The 23651-nt window shown below is 43.8% G+C and overlaps 1 protein-coding gene across 4 annotated transcripts; it reads right to left on the bottom strand.

Annotated features, from left to right (window-relative positions):
- Positions 1-7690: 7690 nt before the first annotated feature.
- On the bottom strand, positions 7691-23175 carry LOC125446547 (histone H3-like centromeric protein A). 4 transcript variants are annotated; one of them, XM_048520212.1, is made up of 5 exons: positions 23075-23175; positions 20804-21043; positions 16886-17004; positions 14113-14190; positions 7691-11050 (listed from the first exon to the last, which is right to left on the bottom strand). In XM_048520212.1, exons 2-5 carry the CDS (start codon positions 21000-21002, stop codon positions 10916-10918), a joined length of 531 nt encoding a protein of 176 aa, XP_048376169.1. In that variant the 5' UTR covers positions 21003-21043; positions 23075-23175; the 3' UTR covers positions 7691-10915. The 4 variants fall into 4 exon arrangements, with proteins under 4 accessions (XP_048376169.1, XP_048376173.1, XP_048376171.1 ...); XM_048520216.1 differs by having other exon boundaries at positions 20804-21004; positions 23075-23174; XM_048520214.1 differs by having other exon boundaries at positions 20804-21007; positions 23075-23158.
- Between the last annotated feature and the right edge of the window lie 476 nt (positions 23176-23651).

Raw genomic sequence — 23651 nt, 5'->3', positions numbered from 1 at the left:
CAGCACTGTTTATAACAGTAGCACTTTTGAAGAGTGATCACTGTTGGCAAAATAGCAGCCAATTTTCATGCAGCGAGCTCCCATAAACAGCCGCATGGTCATAGCCTGTGAGCCTGTTTCTTGGTGATCTGAAGAGAGGGATAAATGTTATTCAGGCACAAAGGGAACTCCCCCTTTGCTTCTTTGAAGGAGTGGCAGAAGGATATTTTATGTCCACCTGAGAGGGTGGAAAGGGCCTTCATTTGAAAGCCAGTACCTCTGGCAGCCTTAATCACTTTGCTCTAGTCCTGGGGTGGGAACTCAAGCACCAAAATCTCCCGACTCAGGAGCAAGGGCACTAACCACTTCTGACACAGGTCGTCCCTTTCTAAATCCTTTGCAATTTAGCGAGTCACGCCCATGTCTTCTCAAATTGCTCCATGTAGAAAGCTGAGGATAGTTTGTTTGAACCACAAGTTTGAGATGGCACTTTGTGGGGGAGGGAGTAAACAGAGGCGCCACAGCCTCAATTCTTTTGCTATGTACAGATGCACCATGTTAACATGACAAACTTTAATTGCTCCCAAGGTAATTGCCACTTTATGCTTGGTTGTCCTGGGCAATCCATCCTCTGATTCCATGGAGACAGTGTAACCAGGTGAACTCAAGCAATTTACAATTAACGACTGTGCGTAATTAACTGCCATCTTCTCTCCATTAGAATCAAAGTTAAAATGTACAGGGCGAAGGGATAATAAAAATGGTCCACATTCCACGGCTGCGACTGTTTGACTTCAATTAAGACACAAAGATCCTGTGCCCCAATCTAATCCGCAGCAGCCTTTACATCACTGGCCTCAGTTTAATTTAATAGCCCATTCAATTCGTATTCACCTTGAGCTGGATTCACGTGGCTCCTGCAACATGTCTCACATAGAACCTTGAAAGAATGACATTGGGTTATGGCCATCGCATCACACGAAAAATGTAATTACACTAGAAAGAGTTCAGAGGGACACTGCAGAGATCGGGGATTTACAGCAATCTGGAAGGACTGGATAAGCATGCTGTTTTCTTTGGAGCAGAGAAGGCTGACTGGTCCTTTAACTGAAGTGTACAAAGTTATCAAGATTATGTCGAGATACAGTGGATAGGCAGGATCTTTTCTACTAATTTCCACGTGTTATAGATACAAAGGTGACAACTAGGAGGGGAGCTGAGGAGTAATCCTCTCATTCAGTAAACTGATAAGTTTTGGAAATTATTGCCTTAAAGACTGACAGAGACAGAAAGTCTCCTCACAGTTGAAGTGCCTGTATATAGTGTCCTCACTTAGATGCTACTGACCAACAGCTGGAATATGGGATTAGCCTGGGTAGATCTTTTGGCTAGCATTGATGTAATGGGCTGAAAAGCCTTTTACGTTGTACTTTTTTCCCCCCTGTGTCTCACCTTTTGCAACCTCAGGATGGCCCCAGGGGCTTCACAGTTAATTAATTCTTTATGAAGTATAGACAGACTTGCAGCATATTAAGATTGTAACAACCAATACGTAGAGTAAGATGCCACAAACCTATTGACTAGATAGTCTGCTTTGCTCAGTAATTTTGGTTGCGAGATGAAGATTATACCTGGACATAAGGGATAATTCAGCTTAATATCTCATCTGAGTTAGGGCTTTTGTCTCCATCATGGCTTCAAAAGAGAAGGCTGATGGCCCTCTAGTGGAGGTCTTTAAAATTATCAAATGTTTTGATAGAATGAGAACAGACCAAAAGTATCCTCAAGAAGTATAAAACTAGAAACTCAGGAGCATAAAAGCTGACGTTTTGGGTCTAGACCCTTCATCAGAGAGGGGGATGGGGAGAGGGAACTGGAATAAATAGGGAGAGAGGGGGAGGCGGACCGAAGATGGAGAGTAAAGAAGATAGGTGGAGAGGACAGTATAGGTCAGTCCAGGGAAGATTGACAGGTCAAGGAGGTGGGATGAGGTGGTAGGTCGTAAATGGAGGAGCGGCTTGAGGTGGGAGGAAGGGATGGGTGAGAGGAAGAACAGGTTAGGGAGGCAGAGACAGGCTGGACTGGTTTTGGGATGCAGTGGGGGGAGGGGACGAGCTGGGCTGGTTTTGTGATGCAGTGGGGAGAGGGGAAGAACTGGGTTGGTTTAGGGTTAGCTTTAGGTTTAGGATCAGCTTTTGTACTCTTGAGATGCTGCTTGGCCTGCTGTGTTCATCCAGCTCCACACTTTGTTATCTTGGATTCTCCAGCATCTGCAGTTCCCATTATCACTAAAACTAGAAACTGTCAGCTTAAGCTTATCATCGAGAAATCTGAAGAGAGGCATAATAATCTGTTTCTCAAAATCTAATGAGAGAAAGAAAATGCTTAATTCAGAGAATAGTGAGAATGTGGAACTGGCTACTACAGGGAGTGGCTGAGCTGAATAGCACAGATGTATTTAAGAGGAGGCTTGACAACTGTATGAGGGAGAAGGGACTCGAAGGTTATAGACTTAGCTGAGGAAAACTGGGAAGAAGTTTCAGTGTAGCATAAACACCAGCATGGACAAATGGTCTTTTTCTGTTCTGATTATTCCATGCAGATCAGTTATTCTTTTTGGGAGCTGTGCATTTGAATCATTAACATCTGCACTGGAGGGGTTAACTCACACCAGTTAATAACAATATATCAATAGATGCTCCTGCTCTTCACTCATGGCCTAGAAATAGACTAGTACTTGCAGCCCATGTCCAACAGGCTGTCTGTCTTCTCTGACACTATCTCTAAATGTGACAAACTACTGCTCACAGCCACTAACATTCCCTCATCATTTCACCCCAACCTGCTGCATTTAATGGAACCATTAGCAAAGCATCCAAAAGTGGAAGCTGAACTTCCAAACTTGTCCCTCAAACAAACTTGGGCAAACAATAGGGAGGGGAAACCAAATCATCAGGAGCAGGGGTCCGCTCCCCCTCCCTGGCCTCTGTGTTTTATTGCCTTGTAACCCGCTCTGTAAAGTGTTGCATTTTCTTCTGGTAGCAAGGATATATTCATCTTGGAGTGAGCGTGGTGTAGATTTACCAGAATGACACGGAGATTAAAAAGTCTAATTTACGAGAACTAATTGTACAGACTAGGCTGGTACTATTGCATATGTAAGATTATGGAATGATCTAATCGATACATTTAAAATGATTAAAGAGGTGGTAGACAGAGACTATTTCCTCTATTTGAGATGAAACACAGTCGGTGGCATCAGCTTAATATTAGGACTAGGTTATTTGGCAGGGAGTGGATGGTGAATTGAAAACAAGAAGTACTTTGTTCAGAGTGAAGTCTGGAGCTCTCTCTCCCAGCAAACTATTAAAGCATGATGGATGCAGCATCATCAGTTCAAACTTTCGCAACTGAAATTGATAGATTTTTAGATTGTTAAGGGATACAAGACAGGTCAATTAGCAGAGAGATCTAACTGATTGGCAAGGCATGTTCTTAATGGCCTGTGCTAAATAAGGAAATTAATGGAAGGGCACTTTTGTCTCCCTCTCTCCTGACCATCCCCTCACTTTTTGATGTCAATATTGGCCTCAACAAGCTTTGCTTGGAAATATTCGGCTGGTCACATGGGTGTTTTCCTAGTGGTGGAGAAAAAATATATTTAAGAATAAAGCGTATTCACAACAAAGTCTATAATTTTCTGAATAAGTGTCCCGACCCGAAATGTCAGCTTTCCTGATCGTCTGATGTTGCCTGGCCTGCTGTGTTCCTCCAGCTCCACACAGTGTTACCTCTGACTCCAGCATCCGCAGTTCTTGTTATCTTAAAGTCTATAGTTTTCTGTCTCACAAAAAAAACCCACGGGTGATTTAGGGAAAATAATATCAGACCCAGAAGGGCCAGCTTGAAAAAATACAAAACAGACCGGGGACCCTCTTGCGGTGCAGTGGTAGTGTCCCTCAATCTGGACTGAGAAGGCCAGGTTCAAGTCCCAAAGAACAGAAAAGATATTTTTGTTTCTTCATCTCTCCACAGACTGTAGAGGGACTACCGTCACTTTGTTTGAATATTTGATGCAGAAGTGCTTGCGATTCTCAGTGGGTGAGGGTGGTATCAAGGGGACTGTCTTTCATGAGACCGTGCAGTACATCTACAGACAGACGACAGAAATAGTGAAGTTACACAGTGTGTACAGCTGCACTTTTCACAGTGACACTCACCTCTGAGGTGGCTCAGTCATAAAGTGGCGATGCCAGGTGTAATGGTAATCCAGAGAAACTGACTTCAAACCTGGCATTTAGAATTTGAATTATATATTAAAATAAAAAGCAGCTATTGGAAAATGTGGCCATGAAGCTGCAATTAAAACCCAACAAGTTCACGAATCTCTCTTAGGGGCAAAAACTCTTGCATTCATAGCCAGTATGCGACTTGCGTCCCACACCAATCTCCTTCTGAAACAAGTGAGCAAGCCAACAGAACATCTGAGAACACACAACAAATGTCACTCACATGCAGCTGCCATGAATAAAGTATTTGTCCCCATTGCATCTGTGAGTAAGTGCATGGGCTGTATATGTTCACCAGCATTCTCATGTCTACTTTTGTTTGTTTAACTCTGTTTAGGAAAAGCTCCCTGTACTATAGCTCATATCATGACACACTCCAAACAGCCCCTGGTTACTGGAGAGGGTGAGTTGAGTTAAGGCATTACAAACTCCTGACATAGCTGCCTGCCTTCTGTCCAGGCCTCAAAAAATTCCTTCCAATACTGAGATAACAAAGTGTATAGCTGGATGAACACAGCAGGCCAAGCAACATCAGAGGAGCAGGAAAGCTGATGTTTTGGGCCTAGACCCTTCTTCAGAAATGGCAGCTTTTCTGCTCCTCTGATGCTGCTTGGCCTGCTGTGTTCATTCAGCTCTACACCTTGTTATCTCAGATTCTCCAGCATCTGCAGTTCCTACTATCTCCTTCCAATATTTTGGGTTTTCCTTATTCTAAGTTCAGTGTTAAATGTTTAATCTGGGTGCATATGATTCATTGGAGAGGTAATGCTTTTTATTCACTACGTATGCTTTAGAGGTGAACCGTATGCAGACAGCTTTAAACAGCGTACTGAAGACACTCAAGTTATTACACTCCCAATAGATTAGAGGCCATGTCATCGTTCGGGGCCTCCACAGAGAGAAGTTTTCAACAAACTCCCTGAGGCTTTTCTGATTTACTCGTCATGTCTGGTTACCATGGAGAGAAACAATTGCCTTTTGGCACCGAGTTAGCAACACTGATCTGAATTAAATCTCAGGGTAGAACAGGGGAGGCTAACTCACCAGAGGGAGTCATAGAAATTGAATTCATGGAACGGTGGGATAATGGTATTCTTACTGGACTAGGAATCAGAGACAAGTGATCAGTGACATGAGTTCAATCCACGTCACTTGGAAGAATTTAAACATAAATTAAGGTGCTACATTTTGGTAGTGCAGATCACTTTTGCACTTCATGGTAAGGTCCCAGGGTGTGTTGCCAAACAAAGATACCTTGGAGTGCAGGTTCAAAGCTCCTTGAAAGTGGAGGCACAGGTAGACAGGGTAGTGAAGAACATGTTTGGTACACTTGCCTTTATTGTTCAGTGCATTGAGTATAGGAGTTGGGAGGTCATGTTGTGTCTGCACAGCTCATTGGTTCGGCCACTTTTGGAATATGGCATTCATCTCTGGTCTCCCTGCTATTGGAAATATGTTGCATACTTGAAAGGGTGCAGAAAAGATTGACAAAGATGTTGCCAGGTTTGAAGGTTTAAGCTATAGGGAAAGGCTGAATAGGCTGGGGCTATTTTCTCTGGAGTGTCAGAGGCTCAGGGGTGACCTTATAGGTTAACAAAATCACGAGGGGCATAGATAGGGTGAAGAGCCAAGATCTCTTCCCCCAGGTTAGGAGAGTCCAAAGCTAGAGTGCACAGGTTTAACATGAAAGGGGAAAGATTCAACAAGGGCAACCTTTTCACGCAGAGGGTGGTGCGTGTATGGAATGAGCTCCAGAGGAAGTGATGGAGCCGGGTACAATTAAAACCTTTAAAAGGCATCTGGATGGGTAAATGAAGGATTTAGAGGGATATGGACCAAACACTGGCAAATGGGACTAAACTACTCTAGGATATCTGGTCAGCATGGAGAAGTTGGACCAAAGGGTCTGTTTCCATGCTGTATATCTCTATAATTAAATCTGAATTAAGAAACTGGAAATGCTGACCTTTGAGCTATTGGATAAAAAAGAACCCATCTAGATCATTGGTGTCGTTTCGGGAGAAAATCCCTCATCCTGTCCTTACCTGTATGTGCCTCCCGTTGCAGGGCAATGTGAGTAACTCTTCACTTAATTCAACCCTCGTGGAGTTTCTTGGAGCCCGAGCTGGATTAGTTATGCTCGTATATATTTTAAAAACCACAGTGGTTTGTTCATCCTCTTCTTCACCCTTCTCGCCTGGCTTAAATTATGCTCAAGCCAGAGCTACATCAGGTGCAAGCACTTGCGGAAAATGGAAAGAACAACTTTGCTGGCGTCCAGCACAGCCTCAACCAATAAGATGTGGTCTGTAAGTAATGTACAAATGTGGCACTCAATGAGAGAACAGCATGCTCCCATAAACAGCAATAGGATTGTGAACAGATTATGTTGTTTTGGTTAAGGGAGAAATGCTGGTTAAGATATGGAGGAGGAGAGCACTCCCTTTTTTCTCTGCAAACTTCAGAAATAAGCCCGATGGGATCTGTTAAGTCCACCTGAGAGGACAGATATTCCAGAGAGGGAGATGTCACAATGAATCACTGGATTTGCTTAGGGATGAAGTTTGTGCACCAACATTAAAGGGTGCTTGCTCGATAACCAGATCACTCTGACAGTCAGGGCTATGCAAGTTAGAAAACTTGGTTCAATGTCTCATTCGAGAGGGGATACTGCATAGGACAGTTAGCCCATAATCTACCCACAGCAATTGGGCAGGTGAGATCCATAAAAACAGACTGATTTACATAAATCCAAGGAAAAAAATTTAACCCTTCCCTCACCCCTTGTGCTCTTTGTCAGCCTGTAACTTTCACATTCATCCAGTGTTGGCCCCTGATCATTGTAAAGATCCTGGGAAGAGGAGCTGGGCAGGTTCCTGGCTTCACAGCCACTCCCACAACCAACACTACTAAACAAATATCCCACATTGTCCAATAAATAGGCCAGTTGGGTAGCTTTTGTCAGGAGTTTATGGGAGGTGAGCTCATAAAAATAAAGTTTTTGGTGACATGTTTGAATCTAAATGCTGGATTCAGGGTCTTGGGATAAGGGGTCAGTCAGTCAAGACAGGTTTGAGGGGAAATTGCTTCACACAAAGTTATAAAGATTTGGTAGTCTCTACTCCAGCGAGCCTGTGGTGGCACTGTCAGAGACTGAGGGAAAGTGACCTTGAACTGAAAGACTTAATGACTGAGCAGGCTCAAGGGGAGACATGACCTATTCTTTTCTTAACTCTTAAACCTGTATGTTGAACAAGTCCTGTTGGTGTAAGGATGTAGTATTACCTACGTGGACACAGACTTTCCAAAATGGTAATCTTAAAACAAATTCAACAACATGTAATATTTAATAAGATTCAAGTCAAATGATCATTTCCATTCATCTCTGGCTCAACCAAGTTTCTTATGGAATTATCCAGCCAATGATGAAATTATTTTATTGCATTGTTCATCACAGTTAGAAAACACAAAAACAACACCCCCTTCTCGCCCGCACCAAATTCACTTGTCAAAACAATTTTTCTTTAAACTCTATTTACAAACTGAAGTCCTTGGGAAATATTTCAAAGCAGGATTGTACACTGAATCTTCTCTAGTACATGAATAACATTCCCACTTCCCATTCTTGTGGGTTGAGGTAAGCGGTCTTTTGCTCAAGGTCACCCAGCTGTTACAGACAGGTCACTTTCTAAACTTTCAAGTGCTTTTTTGTACAACCTCAAGCCTTGTCTGGTCTTGTCCAATTCACCCTTTTCCCGTCACACCATCAGTGTTTCTCAGCTGACAGCGCAAGAGTGAACACAAAAGAGGAGCCCTGTCGGTCAATGCTAATTGTGACCTTACATAAAGAAAACACTCGTGTGTGAAGTGTTTGCATTATAACTGTATGCAGAGACAACATAAAGATATATCAGGAATCAGTTTCTGCAACCAGCTCTCCAAGGAGAAAATAAACTTGAACGGAAGACGTTTTAAGGGTTTTAGCAAAAAGCGTGTAGGGACTGGGAGTGATGGAAATAGGGAATGGGACTAAATGAAGAGCTTTTTCAAACATCTGACACATGTATGGATGGGCTGAACAGTCTCCTCCATCATCAGGAACTCCCACAGGGAATGGTTCAATTTGAAAAGTTAGTGGGGTTGAGGGGTTCAGAGGCAGTTGTGTTGAAGAAAGGCCACATTTTACCCCTCTGGGAAAACTAGAAAGGGTTTAGAATCATGATGTGATTAGCAGAATCTCAATGCAAAAACTAAAACTAATAAAAGGAAAATCTTATGTAACAATTGAAAAAAAGAACATGTAAGTATTGGGAATTTGAAAATCATTAATTAAACCCTCAGGTTGCTGGGAGCTCCCTTGGAATTATGATGGGAGTGAGTAGGAAACAAGTATTAGCCTGACGAAGTGTGCTGCAGGGTCAATGGCATAATTTCCTAAAGATTGTTCTGTTTAAAAAAAAAGAGAAGCTGTCTTGCTCCTCACTGTCCCAGATTACAATAAGGCTTTGCATGTCAAAATCGCATAGGAGTCTTCAGAAACTTCACATAATTACAAGATTGCATATAAAATTGATAAATGGACATATATACGATGGTTAGACAGGCAAAGCCTGCTGCTTGTGCCTGTAATCGTCCATTTAACAAGGTACTGGTAGCACAGCAATGATAATATTCAGTAATGATTTTCTTTAAAACCACCATTATTTAAGAACAAAACTGAACTAATTATCTGTGGGTGGTCTGAGTCACAGAAACTGGCCAGGGAGATCACATCAGTGGTACCCAATAGGACAGGGGAGGAAATATAATTTAAATACTTCCTCTCCTCCAGGCCTCCTATACTCATCATCTTTGGTGATTCTACCTGATTGGCTGACAAATCTCATTGGGTCTGCCCCTTCAAGAAATTTACGGTGCCAATCAAAATGATAAACCCAGGCATGGTCAAGACCAACTTTCCAACGACAGACAACAAAATTTAAGACAGTTTTTCAGCAAAGCAGAGAAGTTGTAATGAGATTGCTTGGTTAAGGCAATGACTTGAAGAGAGGACTAAATAATTATAAAATTTCATATATGCTTTAAAAAAGAGTTGAATAAAACACTGATCACAAAATATAAAAGGCACATTTAGCTAAAATTCAAAAATACTTCATTTTTGGGTAATCAACACTTTCAGGAAACCCTATTTGACCAGGTGGGAAGAGAGAAGGATTCCTTCCACCCCTACCAATCAGCTTTATTCTTTCAAATTAAAACAGCTGCAAAATATGTACTATTTCACTAATTATCCTCATGGTTTAGGTTCAGTTTATGTTCTTCTTTATTCGACAATGGGTGCAGTCCCATAGCTGGCAGACAAAAGACAAGCCTTAGGGGTATCATGGATGCCAGGTAAGAGCCAGGCCTGGCAGATCCTTCTGAGTCTGAGTTCTCTCCTGTCCTCCAGCCTAGGGTAATAAAACAGGGCTCGTAGTGAGGCAAGCACAGGTCATTGCCTCTTCCCTCTCCAAGTAGGTTGCTTGTTTCAGTTCAGGTCAGGTCAGAGGTCTTTTCTCCTCCCACCATGAGAATCTTCCTTAAACTGTTCAAGCAATGGAACTTCAACCTCTGCAGAAACTGGTGGAGAAAGACACCACAGAGATTTTCCAGTCTTCCAGTGAGAGGAGCAGGAAGACTGACAGCACCCTGGAGATCAATGATTCCCAGTCCCCTCAACCCTACCTCATCCAAATCATCAGTACTCACCAATGAAGAGACATTCAGCCCTTTAGGCATAGAACTTTGTGAAGGGTAAGAGATGCCACTAGGGAACCACTGGCTGACATGAGTAACTCAGGTGGAGTTTATGTCTGGAATCTCCCTGATGTCACCTTTCACAGGAAGGCATAGGCCAATTCAAGGCACCGAGACTTGCACCGAACCCACTGAAACAACAAATAGAGACAGCTTTCTGATGAACTTTTAAAATTTAAAAAATCTGTTTTGCACACATAGGCCAGGCAGTTAAAAGCAGCTGGTGCACATAGTGTAAGAGATGCAGGAGTGCAGCACTGATGTTGGCTTGAATTCAATAGCTCGGACAGTGCAATTCTGGCCGTCATGATCCTGATCTCTTGGCACAGTAGTCAGTCCTCATTTCGGCTTGACCCTAATCTCTGATGTCAATCACCCAGCCTGTACTCAGGCAACCACCAACCCCTCATCCAGTTGGCAAGTGAGATGTAACATGGGATGCGATGGGTAAAGCTGCCAGGTTAAAAAAAAACAAACCTGGGTGTGTGTGTGTGTATGTGTGTGGATACCAGGAAACAGAGCAGAGAGTCAGCATTACAGATTGACAGTTGATGCTATAAAAAATGACAAATTAGCTGCTCCCCAACTGAAAGCGCAATCCGACACGTGTAAAAGTATAAAAGCACAAAAGAAACTTAAAATTTCAAAGGCATAGAACAAGGTTTTGACTTAAAAGCAGAACTAAAATTGCTACGCTACAATAATGTGACGGGCTCTTGTGTCGAGAAATGTGTGGTGGCATCTCTAAGCAGATGTCAGTGCCAGGCCATAGCCATCGTAGCCCTCTGTCATTTTCTTTAGGTGATTATACATCACCAACAGAAAGGAGTGGGTAACTTTCACTTGTTCCTTTAGCCCAGACCTTCCTGGATGCCCCGTATCCTGCGGGCCAACTGCACATCCTTGGGGAACAAAGTGACTCTCTTGGCGTGCAGGGTACAGAGGAAGGCGTCCTCCAGAAGCAAAACCAGAAAAGCCTCAGCTGCCTAGGGAAAGAACAGGAAGATCAAATCAAAGCATTACAATGCAATCTTAGAAAAGAGGGTGAAAGATAAACAGAAAAGATAGATTTTGTCTCTTTCCAGTGCCTTTCACATCTCCTGAGCATCCGAAAGTACTTTCCATACTACAAAGTGCTTACTGAAGCCACTGGTAACCAATCTGTGCACATCAAGATGCCATAAGGCGCAACATGTCTATGTGAGAACGTAGCAATTTTTAAAAAAATTATTTGATTTGGTAGAGGGATAATTATTGACTCAGGACACCTTGGAAGAACTCCCCCCAGCCCTTCATTATAAAATTACAACTTCAGAACATGTTTCTTGCTGATCCTGAGTCTCAGAATTACAACTGTGTGGTTTTCCAAAACTGTCTGGATCTATACCTGGAGAATTTAACATTGTTTGATTCTTTGCCACCTCCCCCCCGCCCAACCTCATAATAGGGGCAACAGAGTAGCACAGTAGTTAGACAGCACTGCTGTGTCACAGGGCTAGAGTCCTAAGGTTTGAATCCAGTCCTGCGTGTGGAGTTTGCACGGTCTTCTTGAGTCTGCATGGGTTTCCTCCCACAGTCCAAAGATATACAAGTTGGATGAACTGGCTATGCTAAGTTGTCCATAGTGTCCAGTGATATGCAGGCTAGGTGGATTAGACATGGGAAATGCAGGGATGGGGTGGGTCTGGGATACTCTTCGGGGGGTTGCTGCAAACCCCATGGGCTAAATGGTCTCTTTCCACTCTGTAGGGATTCTATGAGGTTTAAATAGCACTGTGCTTAAACAAACAATTGAAACCCAACCCTGCTCACCAATTCTTTATACAAAAATAGACTGTTTTTAAATTTTATTTGGCTCACAGCATTGTGCAGCAGATTAAGCTTCACTTCTAGGAATGCCCGACGAGTCTGCAGGGTTGGCAACTTTTGGGGCTGGAAATACCTTCCTGCTTAAATCATGCTGGGTATGTTTAATTTCATTAAAAACTAAATCTTCTTCATCAAATACTGTCTTTATGGATCGCAGAAGTTGACTGGACACTTGTAACATTTCACGCACTTTTTGTTTTGATTTGTTTACTTTAATTCATTACATTGGTCAATTTAATGATCTGATTGGGACAGAGGGAGGCTGGTCTCTCTGGGTGAATTATTCCAATCTGACTTAGGCTTTGTGTCCGACATCAGGAGAGAGGGGAAGCTGGAAGATCACTTATGTTCATCAGGAATCACAGAAGTAAAACACTGCCTCTTACTGGGCACTGTCAGTATTGCAACTCTGTGACCAGGCACAAAGAGAAGCATGTGGGGCTAACGTGCCTGATCTCTCAAAGGGTCAGCACAGGTTCAAAGGATCCTATGGCCTCCTCCTTTGTTCTAAGCTTCTATGATTCCCCCATTCATCATCAGATGAGGCATGGTGGCTTAATGCTGCCTCACAGAACCAGGGACCTGGGTTCAATTCTAGCTTCACGTGACTGTCTGAGTGGAGTTTGTGATTTGCCACAGATTTCTTTCCAATGTCCAAAGGTGTGCAGCTTAGGAGGATTGGCCGTGCTAAATTTCCCAGTTTGCAGGCTAGAAAAATTGTCATGGGAAATGCAGGGATATGGTGGGGTTGTGTGGATCTTGGTGGGATGCTCCCAGAGAATTGGTGCAGACTTTATGGGCCAAATGGCCTGCGCCCACACTGTAGGGATTCTACGATTATTGCACTCACTGTCTCTGCAAACCTCCACATTACAGATTTGAAATCTAGGCCTCAATTAGAAAATTTACAACAGCAAGGAGTGCACTTTGCTTATTTGCTACACTATTTATTTGATTGTGGAATGAGGGTGTCACAGTGTGGGCTGACATTTACTGCCCATTCCTAAATGTCCAGTGTTAGGAGTCAACTAAAATGCTGTGGCTCTGGGGTCACAATTAGGCCAAACCTGGTGGATTCCCTCCCCCAGAGGATATTAATAAACCAGGTGGGTTTTCATGACAATTGACATTCGTCACTTCTGGGCTAGCTTTTTACTCCAAACTTTGAACTCAATAAAAGTTCACTCTCTGCATCTGGGATTTTAACTTAAATGCTCTTCAGCACTATTGTGAAACCCCTTCATCAACTTCATTTTCATTTGGGGTTAAACATGGTCTTGCAGTTGACAAGATCTGCTCCTTGTGCTGGAATTCTGATCTTTCAGCTTTCTCACATCCCAAGCTTCCCAAGACATTTCCAACTGCTCTACCAAACACATGCGTTGAAGAAAGATAACATGGTGTGCAGCTGGATGAACACAGCAGGCTATGGAACCACATGCTTTGAAATTTTTTGTTTTTCATTGCTCAAGTTAAACATAAGAGTGCTAAATTTCAAACAATCACAACAATTTATGCTATGGGAGAAAATTAATTAATTAAAATTAATTGCTTGGTAAGCTGAATCTGTTTGGCCAAGATGTGTCATGGAGAAAGCTACAGAAAACTGGAGGCTCCCCTTTACTCCCAGATGAATCAAATGCAGGATTAAGGCTTGAACATATGCCTGTTTGTAGAGAATGGGGCGCTACATATTAAAGGATGTCACTTCTAGCGAGCATAGATAAGCTTGGGGAGCCTACAGATTTCTACTTTTCCCCATAGCAACACCTGAGGCAGATTCTGAAGGATCACTGAACACAAAACGGTAACTCTGCTTTCTTTCCACAAATGCTGCCTGGCCTGCTGAGTTTTTTCCAGTGATTTCCACTTTTGTTACACTTGAGCCAGAATCAATTTGTTACCCTGTGGCATTATTTGTTTTGGAGTACAAATCGTGGTGGTTGCTTGAAATTTGGTCTTGCACTTGGTCCTGATGAGTGGAAGAGGAAAAGCTTTGGTACCTCTTTACAGCAGTGTTCCAAGTTCAGTACAACCAAGTGAATATTTCAAATTGCTCCGAAACTGCCTCAGGCGTTTTGGTAATTATAAAAGGAAATAAAATACAGAGGTAGAATGATTCATTAGACCGTTACTTATAAATCATGACGAATATGGTTAAAAATATAGCAGCCATTACCTCCTGCAATGCCAGCAAAGCATTAGCTTGCCAGTTGAAGTCAACGCCCCTGGTAAAACGACTCGCCACTTCACGAACCTGGAAAGAATGAGTTCAGAAAGACCATTAGTTCTAAGCACTGAAAGTGCCTGCACCACACCACCAATCCATAAGACCATAAGACATAGGAGTGGAAGTAAGGCCATTCGGCCCATCAAGTCCACTCCACCATTTAAAGTCATGGCTGATGGGCATTTCAACTCCACTTCCCTGCACTCTCCCCGTAGCCCTTGATTCCTTCTGAGATCAAGAATTTGTCGATCTCTGCCTTGAAGGCATTTAACGACCCAGCCTCCACCGCACTCCGTGGCAATGAATTCCACAAGCCCACCGTTCTCTGACTGAATAAATGTCGTCTCATTTCCGTTTTAAATTTACACCCTCTAATTTTAAGGCTGTGCCCACGTGTCCTAGTCTCCCCGCCTAACAGAAACAACTTCCCAGCGTTCACCCCTTCTAAGCCATACATTATCTTGTAAGTTTCTATTAGATCTCCCCTCAACCTTCTAAACTCTCATGAGTACAATCCCAGGATCCTAAGCCATTCATCATATGCTAAACCTACCATTCCAGGGATCATCCATGTGAATCTCCGCTGGACACACTCCAGGGCTCGTATGTCCCTCCTGAGGTGTGGGGCCCAAAATTGGACACAGTATTCTAAATGGGGCCTAACTAGAGCTTTATAAAGTCTCAGAAGCACATCGCTGATTTTATATTCCAACCCTCTTGAGATAAACAACAGCATTACATTCGTTTTCTTAATCACGGACTCTTACTGCAAGTTAACTTTTAGAGAATCCTGGACCAACACTCCCAGATCCCTTTGTCCTTCTGCTTTATGAAATTTCTCACCATTTAGAAAATAGTCCATGCCTGTATTCTATTTTCCCAAAGTGCTAAACCTCACATTTACTCACATTGAAATTCATCAGCCATTTCCTGGACCACTCTCCTAAACTGTCTAAATCTTTCTGCAGCTTCCCCACCTCCTCAGTACTACTTGCCTGTCCACCTATTTTCATATAATCGGCAAATTTCGCCAGAATGCCCCCAGTCCCTTCATTCAGATCATTTATATATAAAGGTGAACAGCTGCAGCCCCAACACTGAACCCTGCGGGACACCACTCATCACTGGTTGCCATTCCGAAAAAGAGCCTTTTATCCCAAATCTCTGCCTTCTGCCAGACAGCCAATCCTCAATCCAAGTCAGTAGCTCACCTCGATCCCTCAATCCCTGTCCCTGCCATGTGTCTTTCTTGAGGTGATATGGGAGATTATCTTTGGTTACTGAAATCACTTCAAGGGAGGCAAAAACTACTCAAAGTGGGGGGAACGTTACAGGAAAGTGTGGAAATTAGAAGATTAATTGTACATGAAGTTTCCACGAGCAGGTGAAACTAGAACTAGGGGGCACAGCCTTAAAATAAGAGGGAGCAGATTTAGGACTGAGTTTTCGAAGAACTTCTTCACCCAAAGGGTTGTGAATCTGTGGAATTCCCTGCCCAGTGAAGCAGTTGAGGCTACCTCGTTGAATGTTTTTAAGGCTAAAGATAGATTTTTGGACAGTAAATGAATTAAGGGTAGGTCAGTGGAGCTGAGCTCATGAAAGGATCCGCCATGATCTTATTGAACGGCAGGGCAGGCTTGACAGACCAGATGGCTTACTCCTGCTCTTAGTTCTTATATTGTCACGTCTAGCTCTACCAAAGAGTCATAACGGGCCAAATGGATTCCTTCTATGCCGGCCTCACCCTGTGATAAAATACTGCAACTTCAATGAAAAGTGAAAGTGAACAGTCAACAACCAGCCAGAAGATGTTGGTGAAAAGTCCCACCACTGTGGCAGTGCTTCTCTCACCGTATCCTGCTCGCTGGGCTCGCAGAACTGTTCAGCTAAAGCACGACGGAAAGCCTTTTGAGCCGCCACTTCCGTGCCCATTTTAAAAATCAGTCATGGATTCAGTTGTTTCGGCCAGACCACCCACAAACTGCATCCAATTGCATTCTTTATCCACTTCTACTGATCAATGATCAGCCCATGGGCTAGTACCAGAAACAATTCTCCCCAATCATTTTACCAAAATCCTGGCAATTTTACCCTCTCTACCATCTCACCTTCTGTGACAGTGAAGGATTCCAGATTTTCCTCATATCTATAGCTCCTCAATCCTGCTGGCATTAACTCTACAATCTCCTCTTACCCTCTTCAAGATCTCGACTCCCTTTGTGGAGGTAGGACACCCCAGAACTAGACACAGCACACTAACTAGTTCAATACTACATCTCGTTTCATCTCCTTACCAGATTAAGAAAGCCTGGGCTGCAGACGAGTCATGTTGGACATGAAACGTCAACTCGATTTCTCTCTCCCTGGATGCTGCCAGACCTGCCAAGTTTCTCTGGCATTTGTCTCAGATTTCTAGCATCCACAGTATTTTGTTTTCACAAGATCTGGGATCAGGTACATATTGCTGCAGCTAGACATGCTGCTTTTGAAAGTCTTACACGCCTGAAACGTCCCAAAACTCTCAACGCCTCTACCTCTTTTGAAGTTTCATTATTTCGTCCATGGTCTGTTCCCTTCCGCTGCAGAAAATAGATTCGAAACCCCAGCTGTGTAGTTTACTAACCCAATAAAGTGCTCTATTTAATGCTTATAATCATCAGTGAAGCAAAGGAACAATGTTTTTCCCTCAAATTTGGGGATTGGGATTGTGATTGTGACTCACCAGTCTGCTAAACGGTAGCTTGCGGATAAGCAGATCAGTGGATTTCTGATATTTGCGGATCTCCATTAAGGCTCTGGTGCCTGGGCGGAACCTTCTCCGAGCAACAGGTGGCTGATCTCCTGGAAACAGACACATTGGTCACTGGACACATTCTGAGCAGAAAACCAAGCTTTCGTCACCTGTCACGTGAACATGTTATGCTCTGTACAGTACACTCCTGAGTGTTAGTTGATCCAGTAAGAACGGTGATCCAGCATTGGAGATGTTTAGCTAAGAATGTCCCTTCTGTCGGCAAGATTCCCAGGTGGTTGGCCTCATGTTTTGAAGTGCCAGCAGCTACAAGCAGCCTTATGATGTTGGCTATTGAAAGACACACTGATGAAAACGACAGCTCCTTCATGGTTTTATTCACCAAATGAAATGTTCTTTATACTGTTGATTAGGTCAATATGCCAAACCTACAAAAGGCAGCAAGGAAGCAATATATGTGTTATAAAAAGCAGGAGGCAAAGAAAAGGCAAAAGCGTGTTCATTTTGCTAAATCAAAACCTTGGAACACCTTTTTTTGACAGCACAGTGGGTGCACATGCACCAGCAGACTGCAGTACTTCAAAGCTTACTACCTTCATGGACAATTTACAATGAGTAACAAATGATGGATTTTCCAGTGACAACCCGCAATCCAGAACCCCATGCTTGAGAAAAAACTTCTGTCACTATTCATAAACACAGGCCACCCCTAATGCCACTGGAGTACTTTTTAAAGGGTACGTATTGTCAGAGGAAAGTACAACATTCAAGCTGCACACAACGAGATCTCAAATACAGCAATTTGTAAAGAGCTGACAATAGTTTTCCTTGGTCAAGGGGCAAATATAGGGCAGGAACGTGTGGTGAACTCTCCTGCAGTTGTCCAAACAGGGCCATACAAGAATGTGAAGGGGCTCAACAGTGATGACTCTGAAATATTGTTTCTGCTGATCATGGAACCTAGAACACAGTGAGACAGACCCAGGATAAGGTGATGGCCATTTGATCACACTTCTTTCCTGAAAGGGTTGGGAATCTTTGGAATTATCTATCTCAAAGTGTTGTGGGATGCTCCATCACTGTGTAAAATTAAGGCTGCAATGGACTAATTTTTGGTCACTCAGGGATACTGGGAGTGGTGGACAGGTAGAGTTGAGGTAGAAGATCAGCCATGGTCAATCTGAATGGCAGAGTAGTCTCGAGAATCATATGGTCTATTCTTCCTCATTTTCATGATCTTACCATTGCCTCCTCTATACATGTGCTCCCACAAAACTGTGGAGTTTTCTTGTTGCAAAGTTTGGGCAGCTCATGTGGGGAATTTTCTAAATAGTCACACCTCGAAGGTCAGTTAGGGATTGAACTTTGCCAATAGTGGTTGTAGCTTGGGGAGCTGTTTGTAAATTCCAGTTTGCTGACCAGATTCCATTATTGATAAAAAACAACATGGTAAAGTATCTATGAATGGCAGAAGAATTAGAATAGCTAAAATTCTGCACACAGTGAGAGCTGCAAGTGAATTTTGGGTACAAAACCTCACTTACCAGAGTTTACCACATCCATTACTCACTGTAGAGAGAATTACTTATAAGCCATTGCATTCTCAAATAAAAATAAAAACTGTCTAGTTTATCAACCTTCCAGCTCTCAGTCTGCAGACTTGAATGTCTTTTTGAAACATGATGGTTTCTGCCTCCATCATCTTTTTGAGCAGAACTGTTTAGCAGGACCCCCCCAACTATTTTCCACCAATTACAGCAAGGTAGCCACCTCACAGTGATTAGCACTGCTGCCTCACAGTGCCAGGTACCTGGGTTCAATTCCATCCTTCGGCAACTGTCTGTGTGGAGTGTGTTCTTCCTGTGTCTGTGTGGGTTTCCTCCCTCAGTCCAAAGAAATGCAGCTTAGGTGGATTGGCCATGTTAAACTGCCCACAGTGTCTAGGTATGTAAGGGTTAGGTGGATTGGCCATGCTAAATTGCCCACAGTGTCTAGGTATGTAAAGGTTAGGTGGATTGGCCATGCTAAACTGCCCACAGTCGTCTAGGTATGTAAAGGTTAGGTGGATTGGCCATGCTAAACTGCCCACAGTGTCTAGGTATGTAAAGGTTAGGTGGATTGGCCATGCTAAATTGCCCACAGTGTCTAGGTATGTAAAGGTTAGGTGGATTGGCCATGCTAAACTGCCCACAGTGTCTAGGTATGTAAAGGTTAGGTGGATTGGCCATGAGAAATACAAGGTTAGAGGGTGAGGATAGGGAATGTGGATCTGGGAAGTATGGTCTTTCAGAGAGTCATTGTGGACTTGATAGGATGATTGACCTGCTTACACCCTGCATTCCTTCTACATCCCTCCTAACCAACCAGCCTCTCAGATAAAGGATTCGTCCTATCAACTCTATCCAAATCCCTCAGGGTTTTATAGACCACATTTTAGTATCTAGTCAGCCTCCTCTGTTCCAAAGAAAATAACCCCAGCTCACTTGACCTTTCCTCATTGTTGAAATTCTCCAGTCCTGGCAACATCTTTGTCTATTGCTTCCTAAAGTCCCTTCCAACCAGCAGGGTGGATGCACCCATCTCCCATTGGATGCAGCAGTTTAAGAAGGCAGCTCATCAACTCCCACACTCTCAAGGGCCAATAAGACTGGTCAATAAATGTTGGCCCAGCTAGCAACACCCACCTCCCACCGATCGGAAAAAAAAACTAAAATCTCTGAATTGTGATTACAGCCTCTCTGTAATGTGTTGAATTGCATGCAATACTGGAGTTGTTGTCTGACTAGTATTCTGTACATGAGCTCCCTGCTTTTATGCTGCAATAAGAGAAATTACCACATATGAATAATTTCTTTTCCCCACTCATGAAACTGTTCAACATTGCTGTTACACACCTTTGGAGCAGGTGGTATTTGAACTTGGCTCTCCTGTCCCAGGCATAGGGTCAATATCACTGTAACACAAGAACCTTTGATTCTTAGCCTCTTGTCTTCCTGATCACAGGCCAATTGGCACACATCAAGATCAGAGGATAACAAAGTGTAGAGTTGGATGAATACAGCAGGCCAAGCAGCATCTTAGGAGCACAAAAGCTGACGTTTTGGGCCTAGCCCCTTCATCAGAAATGAAGATACTTGTCAGAATTCTGCCCGATTTTGTGTATTTTCTGTTCTAGATTTGCCCTTCCCAAAACTCATCACTTCACAATTTGCTGGTTGAAATTACATTTGTTATTTTTCTGCCTCTGACTAGCTCGCTGTTACGTTGCTGCAAACTCCAATGTTCTTCCAGCCAATCGACCACAACACCCATTTGACATGATCTTCAAACTTCTAAATCATGCCAAATGCACCCCCCCCACATCACTTCACCTTCTCAGCTTATCTGCCATGTTGGACTGGAGTGCACGTGTCACTGAGCAATATCATTACTGTTTATTTACCGTAACTGACTTTTAATCTTTATTTTCTCAGCTGTTTCTACTCACTCACTATTGGCTGCCGTCAGTTTTCCTTCTCTTTGGATCACCTTCCCGCTGCCAGACCAGTTAGATCAATTTAGTGTATCATCCCATATTGGGATGGTTTGCTTTCACTATTATTTCGGAAATAGCTAGATCAGTCACCTGTCTGCGTTAGAGGTCTGTGTGTGAGTGTGTGTGTGTGTGTGTGAGTGTGAGTGTGAGTGTGAGTGTGAGTGTGAGTGTGAGTGTGAGTGTGAGTGTGTGTGAGTGTGTGTGTGTGTGAGTGTGTGTGTGTGTGAGTGTGAGTGTGAGTGTGAGTGTGTGTGTGTGTGTGTGTGTGTGTGTTTGAGAGAGAGAGAGCGAGAGAGAGACTAAAAAGAAGTGCGATGGTACAGCAAGAACATAAAATATTAAATTGGCCTTACTTGGTCTGCGACCCGGGATAATCGGGGATCTCCTTCGGGGAGTCGTTAGTGTCCTCCTCCCACGAGGCGGTCGTACAGGAGATGCCCTTGCAGGCGACCGCCTCCGTTGTGGTGACTGTACAGGGGGTGTTCTCAATGGTGATCTCCTCCTTGCTGGTTGTCCCCTCCGTCTGGCAGCTCCATGTGGTCTCCCAGTCATTGCTGCTGCGATTTAACAAGTTTCAGAAACTAAGCTAATGGCTGGGGAGAGGAAAAGACAGACTGCATTCAATGAAGGGCCTTATCCCCAGGATCTTACTTTCACTCATGTACTTGGAGAAAATGGCTTGCATTCCTGTAGCACCTTCCATAACCCAGCATATTCCTATTCCCTTTACAATCAAATATATATGTTGTGAAGAGCAGTCACTATTGCAAGGCAAGATGCTCATTTAGGAAGCAACAAACAGCAATGAAATAAGTTAACAAAGTGTGTGGCTGGATGAACACAGCAGGCCAAGCAGCATCTCAGGAGCACAAAAGCTCCCTGCTTTTTAGTCATGTCAACCAGTAGCACCTGGAAAATAAAAAATCCAAATGAACTGTGGATGCTATAAACCAGGAACAAAAACAGAAGTTGCTGGAAAAGTTCAGCAGGTCTGGCAGCATCTGTGAAGAAAAGTCAGAGTTAACATTTCAAGTCCAGTGGCTCTTCCAAAGTTCTGATTTTGCACGAGGAAAATATCTGTTGATCTTCAAAATAGTGCCATAGGATCTTTTATGGCCACCAGAGAGGACAGATAGTATCATACCATCTCACATGGGATCATAGTAGTCAATAGATCATTACGGGTCAAGATGGCGGCAGGATAAGTTACTCCATTCGGAGCGTCTTTGCTCGCCAGTTCCCTTTCCTTCTTCTTTCTTGTTCTCCACCCTCTGTGCAGTATTTATTTTTTCCCACCCCAAACCCCCATCCAACTTTTAACTTTAACCCTACCTGAGAAAAGGAGTTGGATCAACACTGGAGACTGGCATAAGCTAAATGCACAGGCCGTGTACTGCAGCGGCAGTGGATACAGCAAGGGCCAGAGCAGCGGCAGCAGATTGAGCACGGGCCGGAGCTGACGGTGGATCAACCAGTTCTTCCGGGGCGATCGATTTGGCTGCAAGAGTAGGCCTTTCTCCCCTCCTGGGGAGAGCAGCAGTATTGGCATGGCTCCTCTGGGTGGGATGTGAGGGCCAGCCTAGACTCGAGGCTGTAGCTGGGCCCAGGTGTCTGCACCATGACTGAGCGTTTCAGGCACATTTATGGAGATGGGACTTTGGTTTTTGTTTTTCTTTACTCCTTAACTCTGTTAAATCTTCAATTCTGGTTCTGTTGCCAAGATGGTGCCAGGAAATGGCGACTATGTGTGCTTTTCACTGTACTTATGTATTCCTAAACTTAGTACATGTGACAATAAAATCTAAAAAAATCTAAATCTACTACCCTGCTAGCGGCACTTTGTACCACTCCTTTTACTGCATACGTGTTAACTCCTGGATTGGGACCCTCCCCATATTAAAGAATCTCTTTACCAAATGTGAGTGGCATTTTACGACTTGCGTTGATGCAATGCCTTTAAACATACCAGTGGTTGTCAATTAACAAGTGAATTTGGCCACATAATGTGATAGAAGGACAAATCTTTGGTCGAAGATGTTCTGAAGGACGGTCACTTGACATGAAATGTTAACTGTTCTCTATCCACAGATTCTGCTGAGTTTCTCCAGAAATTTCAGTTTCGGTTTTTGGCCAGTGGAGATTGTTTTAAGGGAAGAAAGCACTAGACACAGATGTTGAGGGAGATTTTCAAGAGCTGATGAACAGGAAGGGCGAAGCTAAGATGGCATTGAGACAAACTTTGCAGGCAAATCTGATCTGCAGTCACTTCACAGGTCTTGAATCGAGGTTTAAGACCAGGAACCAAATTCAGGCTGGTATAGCTATGGAGATGCTACAGCAATGGAATTTTAAAATGTGATGCGTGCTGCCTTGCAAACTTTTGTACCGTGAATTTCTTTATTAAAGCATAAGCTTCATCCTCGGTTCATTCCAATCCCTAGGCCCCAGTCTGACAGCTCCCTGACACCACCAAGGCTCTGGGGCTATTTTGAACCTCCTGGACCTGCTCACCTGGGACATCCGACACCCTCCATTCCCCACCACCTGGGCACACCTGTGGCTGAGGCGCCTGCGCCCCTCTCCCTCCCTCACATCCCGCGCCTGCGCCCCACTCTCTCACTCACCTGCCGAACAATGCGCGAGCTGGGGCCAGATTCAAAAAATGCGGGTCGCGCCGTCGCCAGGGCAACCGAGGGGGCCGACGGTTGGCAGGAAGGGCCTGACGCCACGGCGAAGAGGCGGTGCCACTACTCACCACGCCCCTCTAGCCAACCCCCGCCAACCACCTACACCGGTATTTGAATAGGTTCCGCCTTCTCAACGTGAACCCGTTGATGATTGGCCAACTCTGCGGGAGGGGGTTGGTTGTCCGCGCGTAACGGCAGCCCTTTGGACTAGGCATCCCTGTGAATGATAGACAGCTACGTTCACCAATAATGATATGGGGAAACCTTTCTGATGGACAGGTCCTGCATTACGTCGTGGTGAAGACGATGGGCTGAATCAGTAATGAACGGTTGGTCAGTGGGAGCGAAGGACGTGTAGAGACACGGATTTTAGGTATAAATATGTATTGATTGGCCTTACTGTAAATCGGAGCAACTTTGAATATCGATGGACTTGTGGTTTTGATGGGTCACGCTGATTACTTAAAGAGAGATGTGTATTCGTATAGCACCTTCCACGTCCTCAGCAGATTCC

The sequence above is a fragment of the Stegostoma tigrinum genome, chromosome 34 (assembly GCF_030684315.1).
Source record: "Stegostoma tigrinum isolate sSteTig4 chromosome 34, sSteTig4.hap1, whole genome shotgun sequence".
Lineage (NCBI taxonomy): Eukaryota > Metazoa > Chordata > Chondrichthyes > Orectolobiformes > Stegostomatidae > Stegostoma > Stegostoma tigrinum.
This window is presented reverse-complemented; position numbering and strand designations above follow the sequence as displayed.

Coding starts and splice junctions, on each gene's coding strand:
- LOC125446547 (XM_048520212.1), bottom strand. CDS start 21,002: ATGACTGGGAGACCACATGGAGCTGCCAGACGGAGGGGACAACCAGCA. Junction 14,191..16,885: donor AGCTACCGTTTAGCAGACTG/GTGAGTCACAAT, acceptor CATTCTTTCCAG/GTTCGTGAAGTGGCGAGTCG. Junction 11,051..14,112: donor CTTTGCTGGCATTGCAGGAG/GTAATGGCTGCT, acceptor TTCTTTCCCTAG/GCAGCTGAGGCTTTTCTGGT.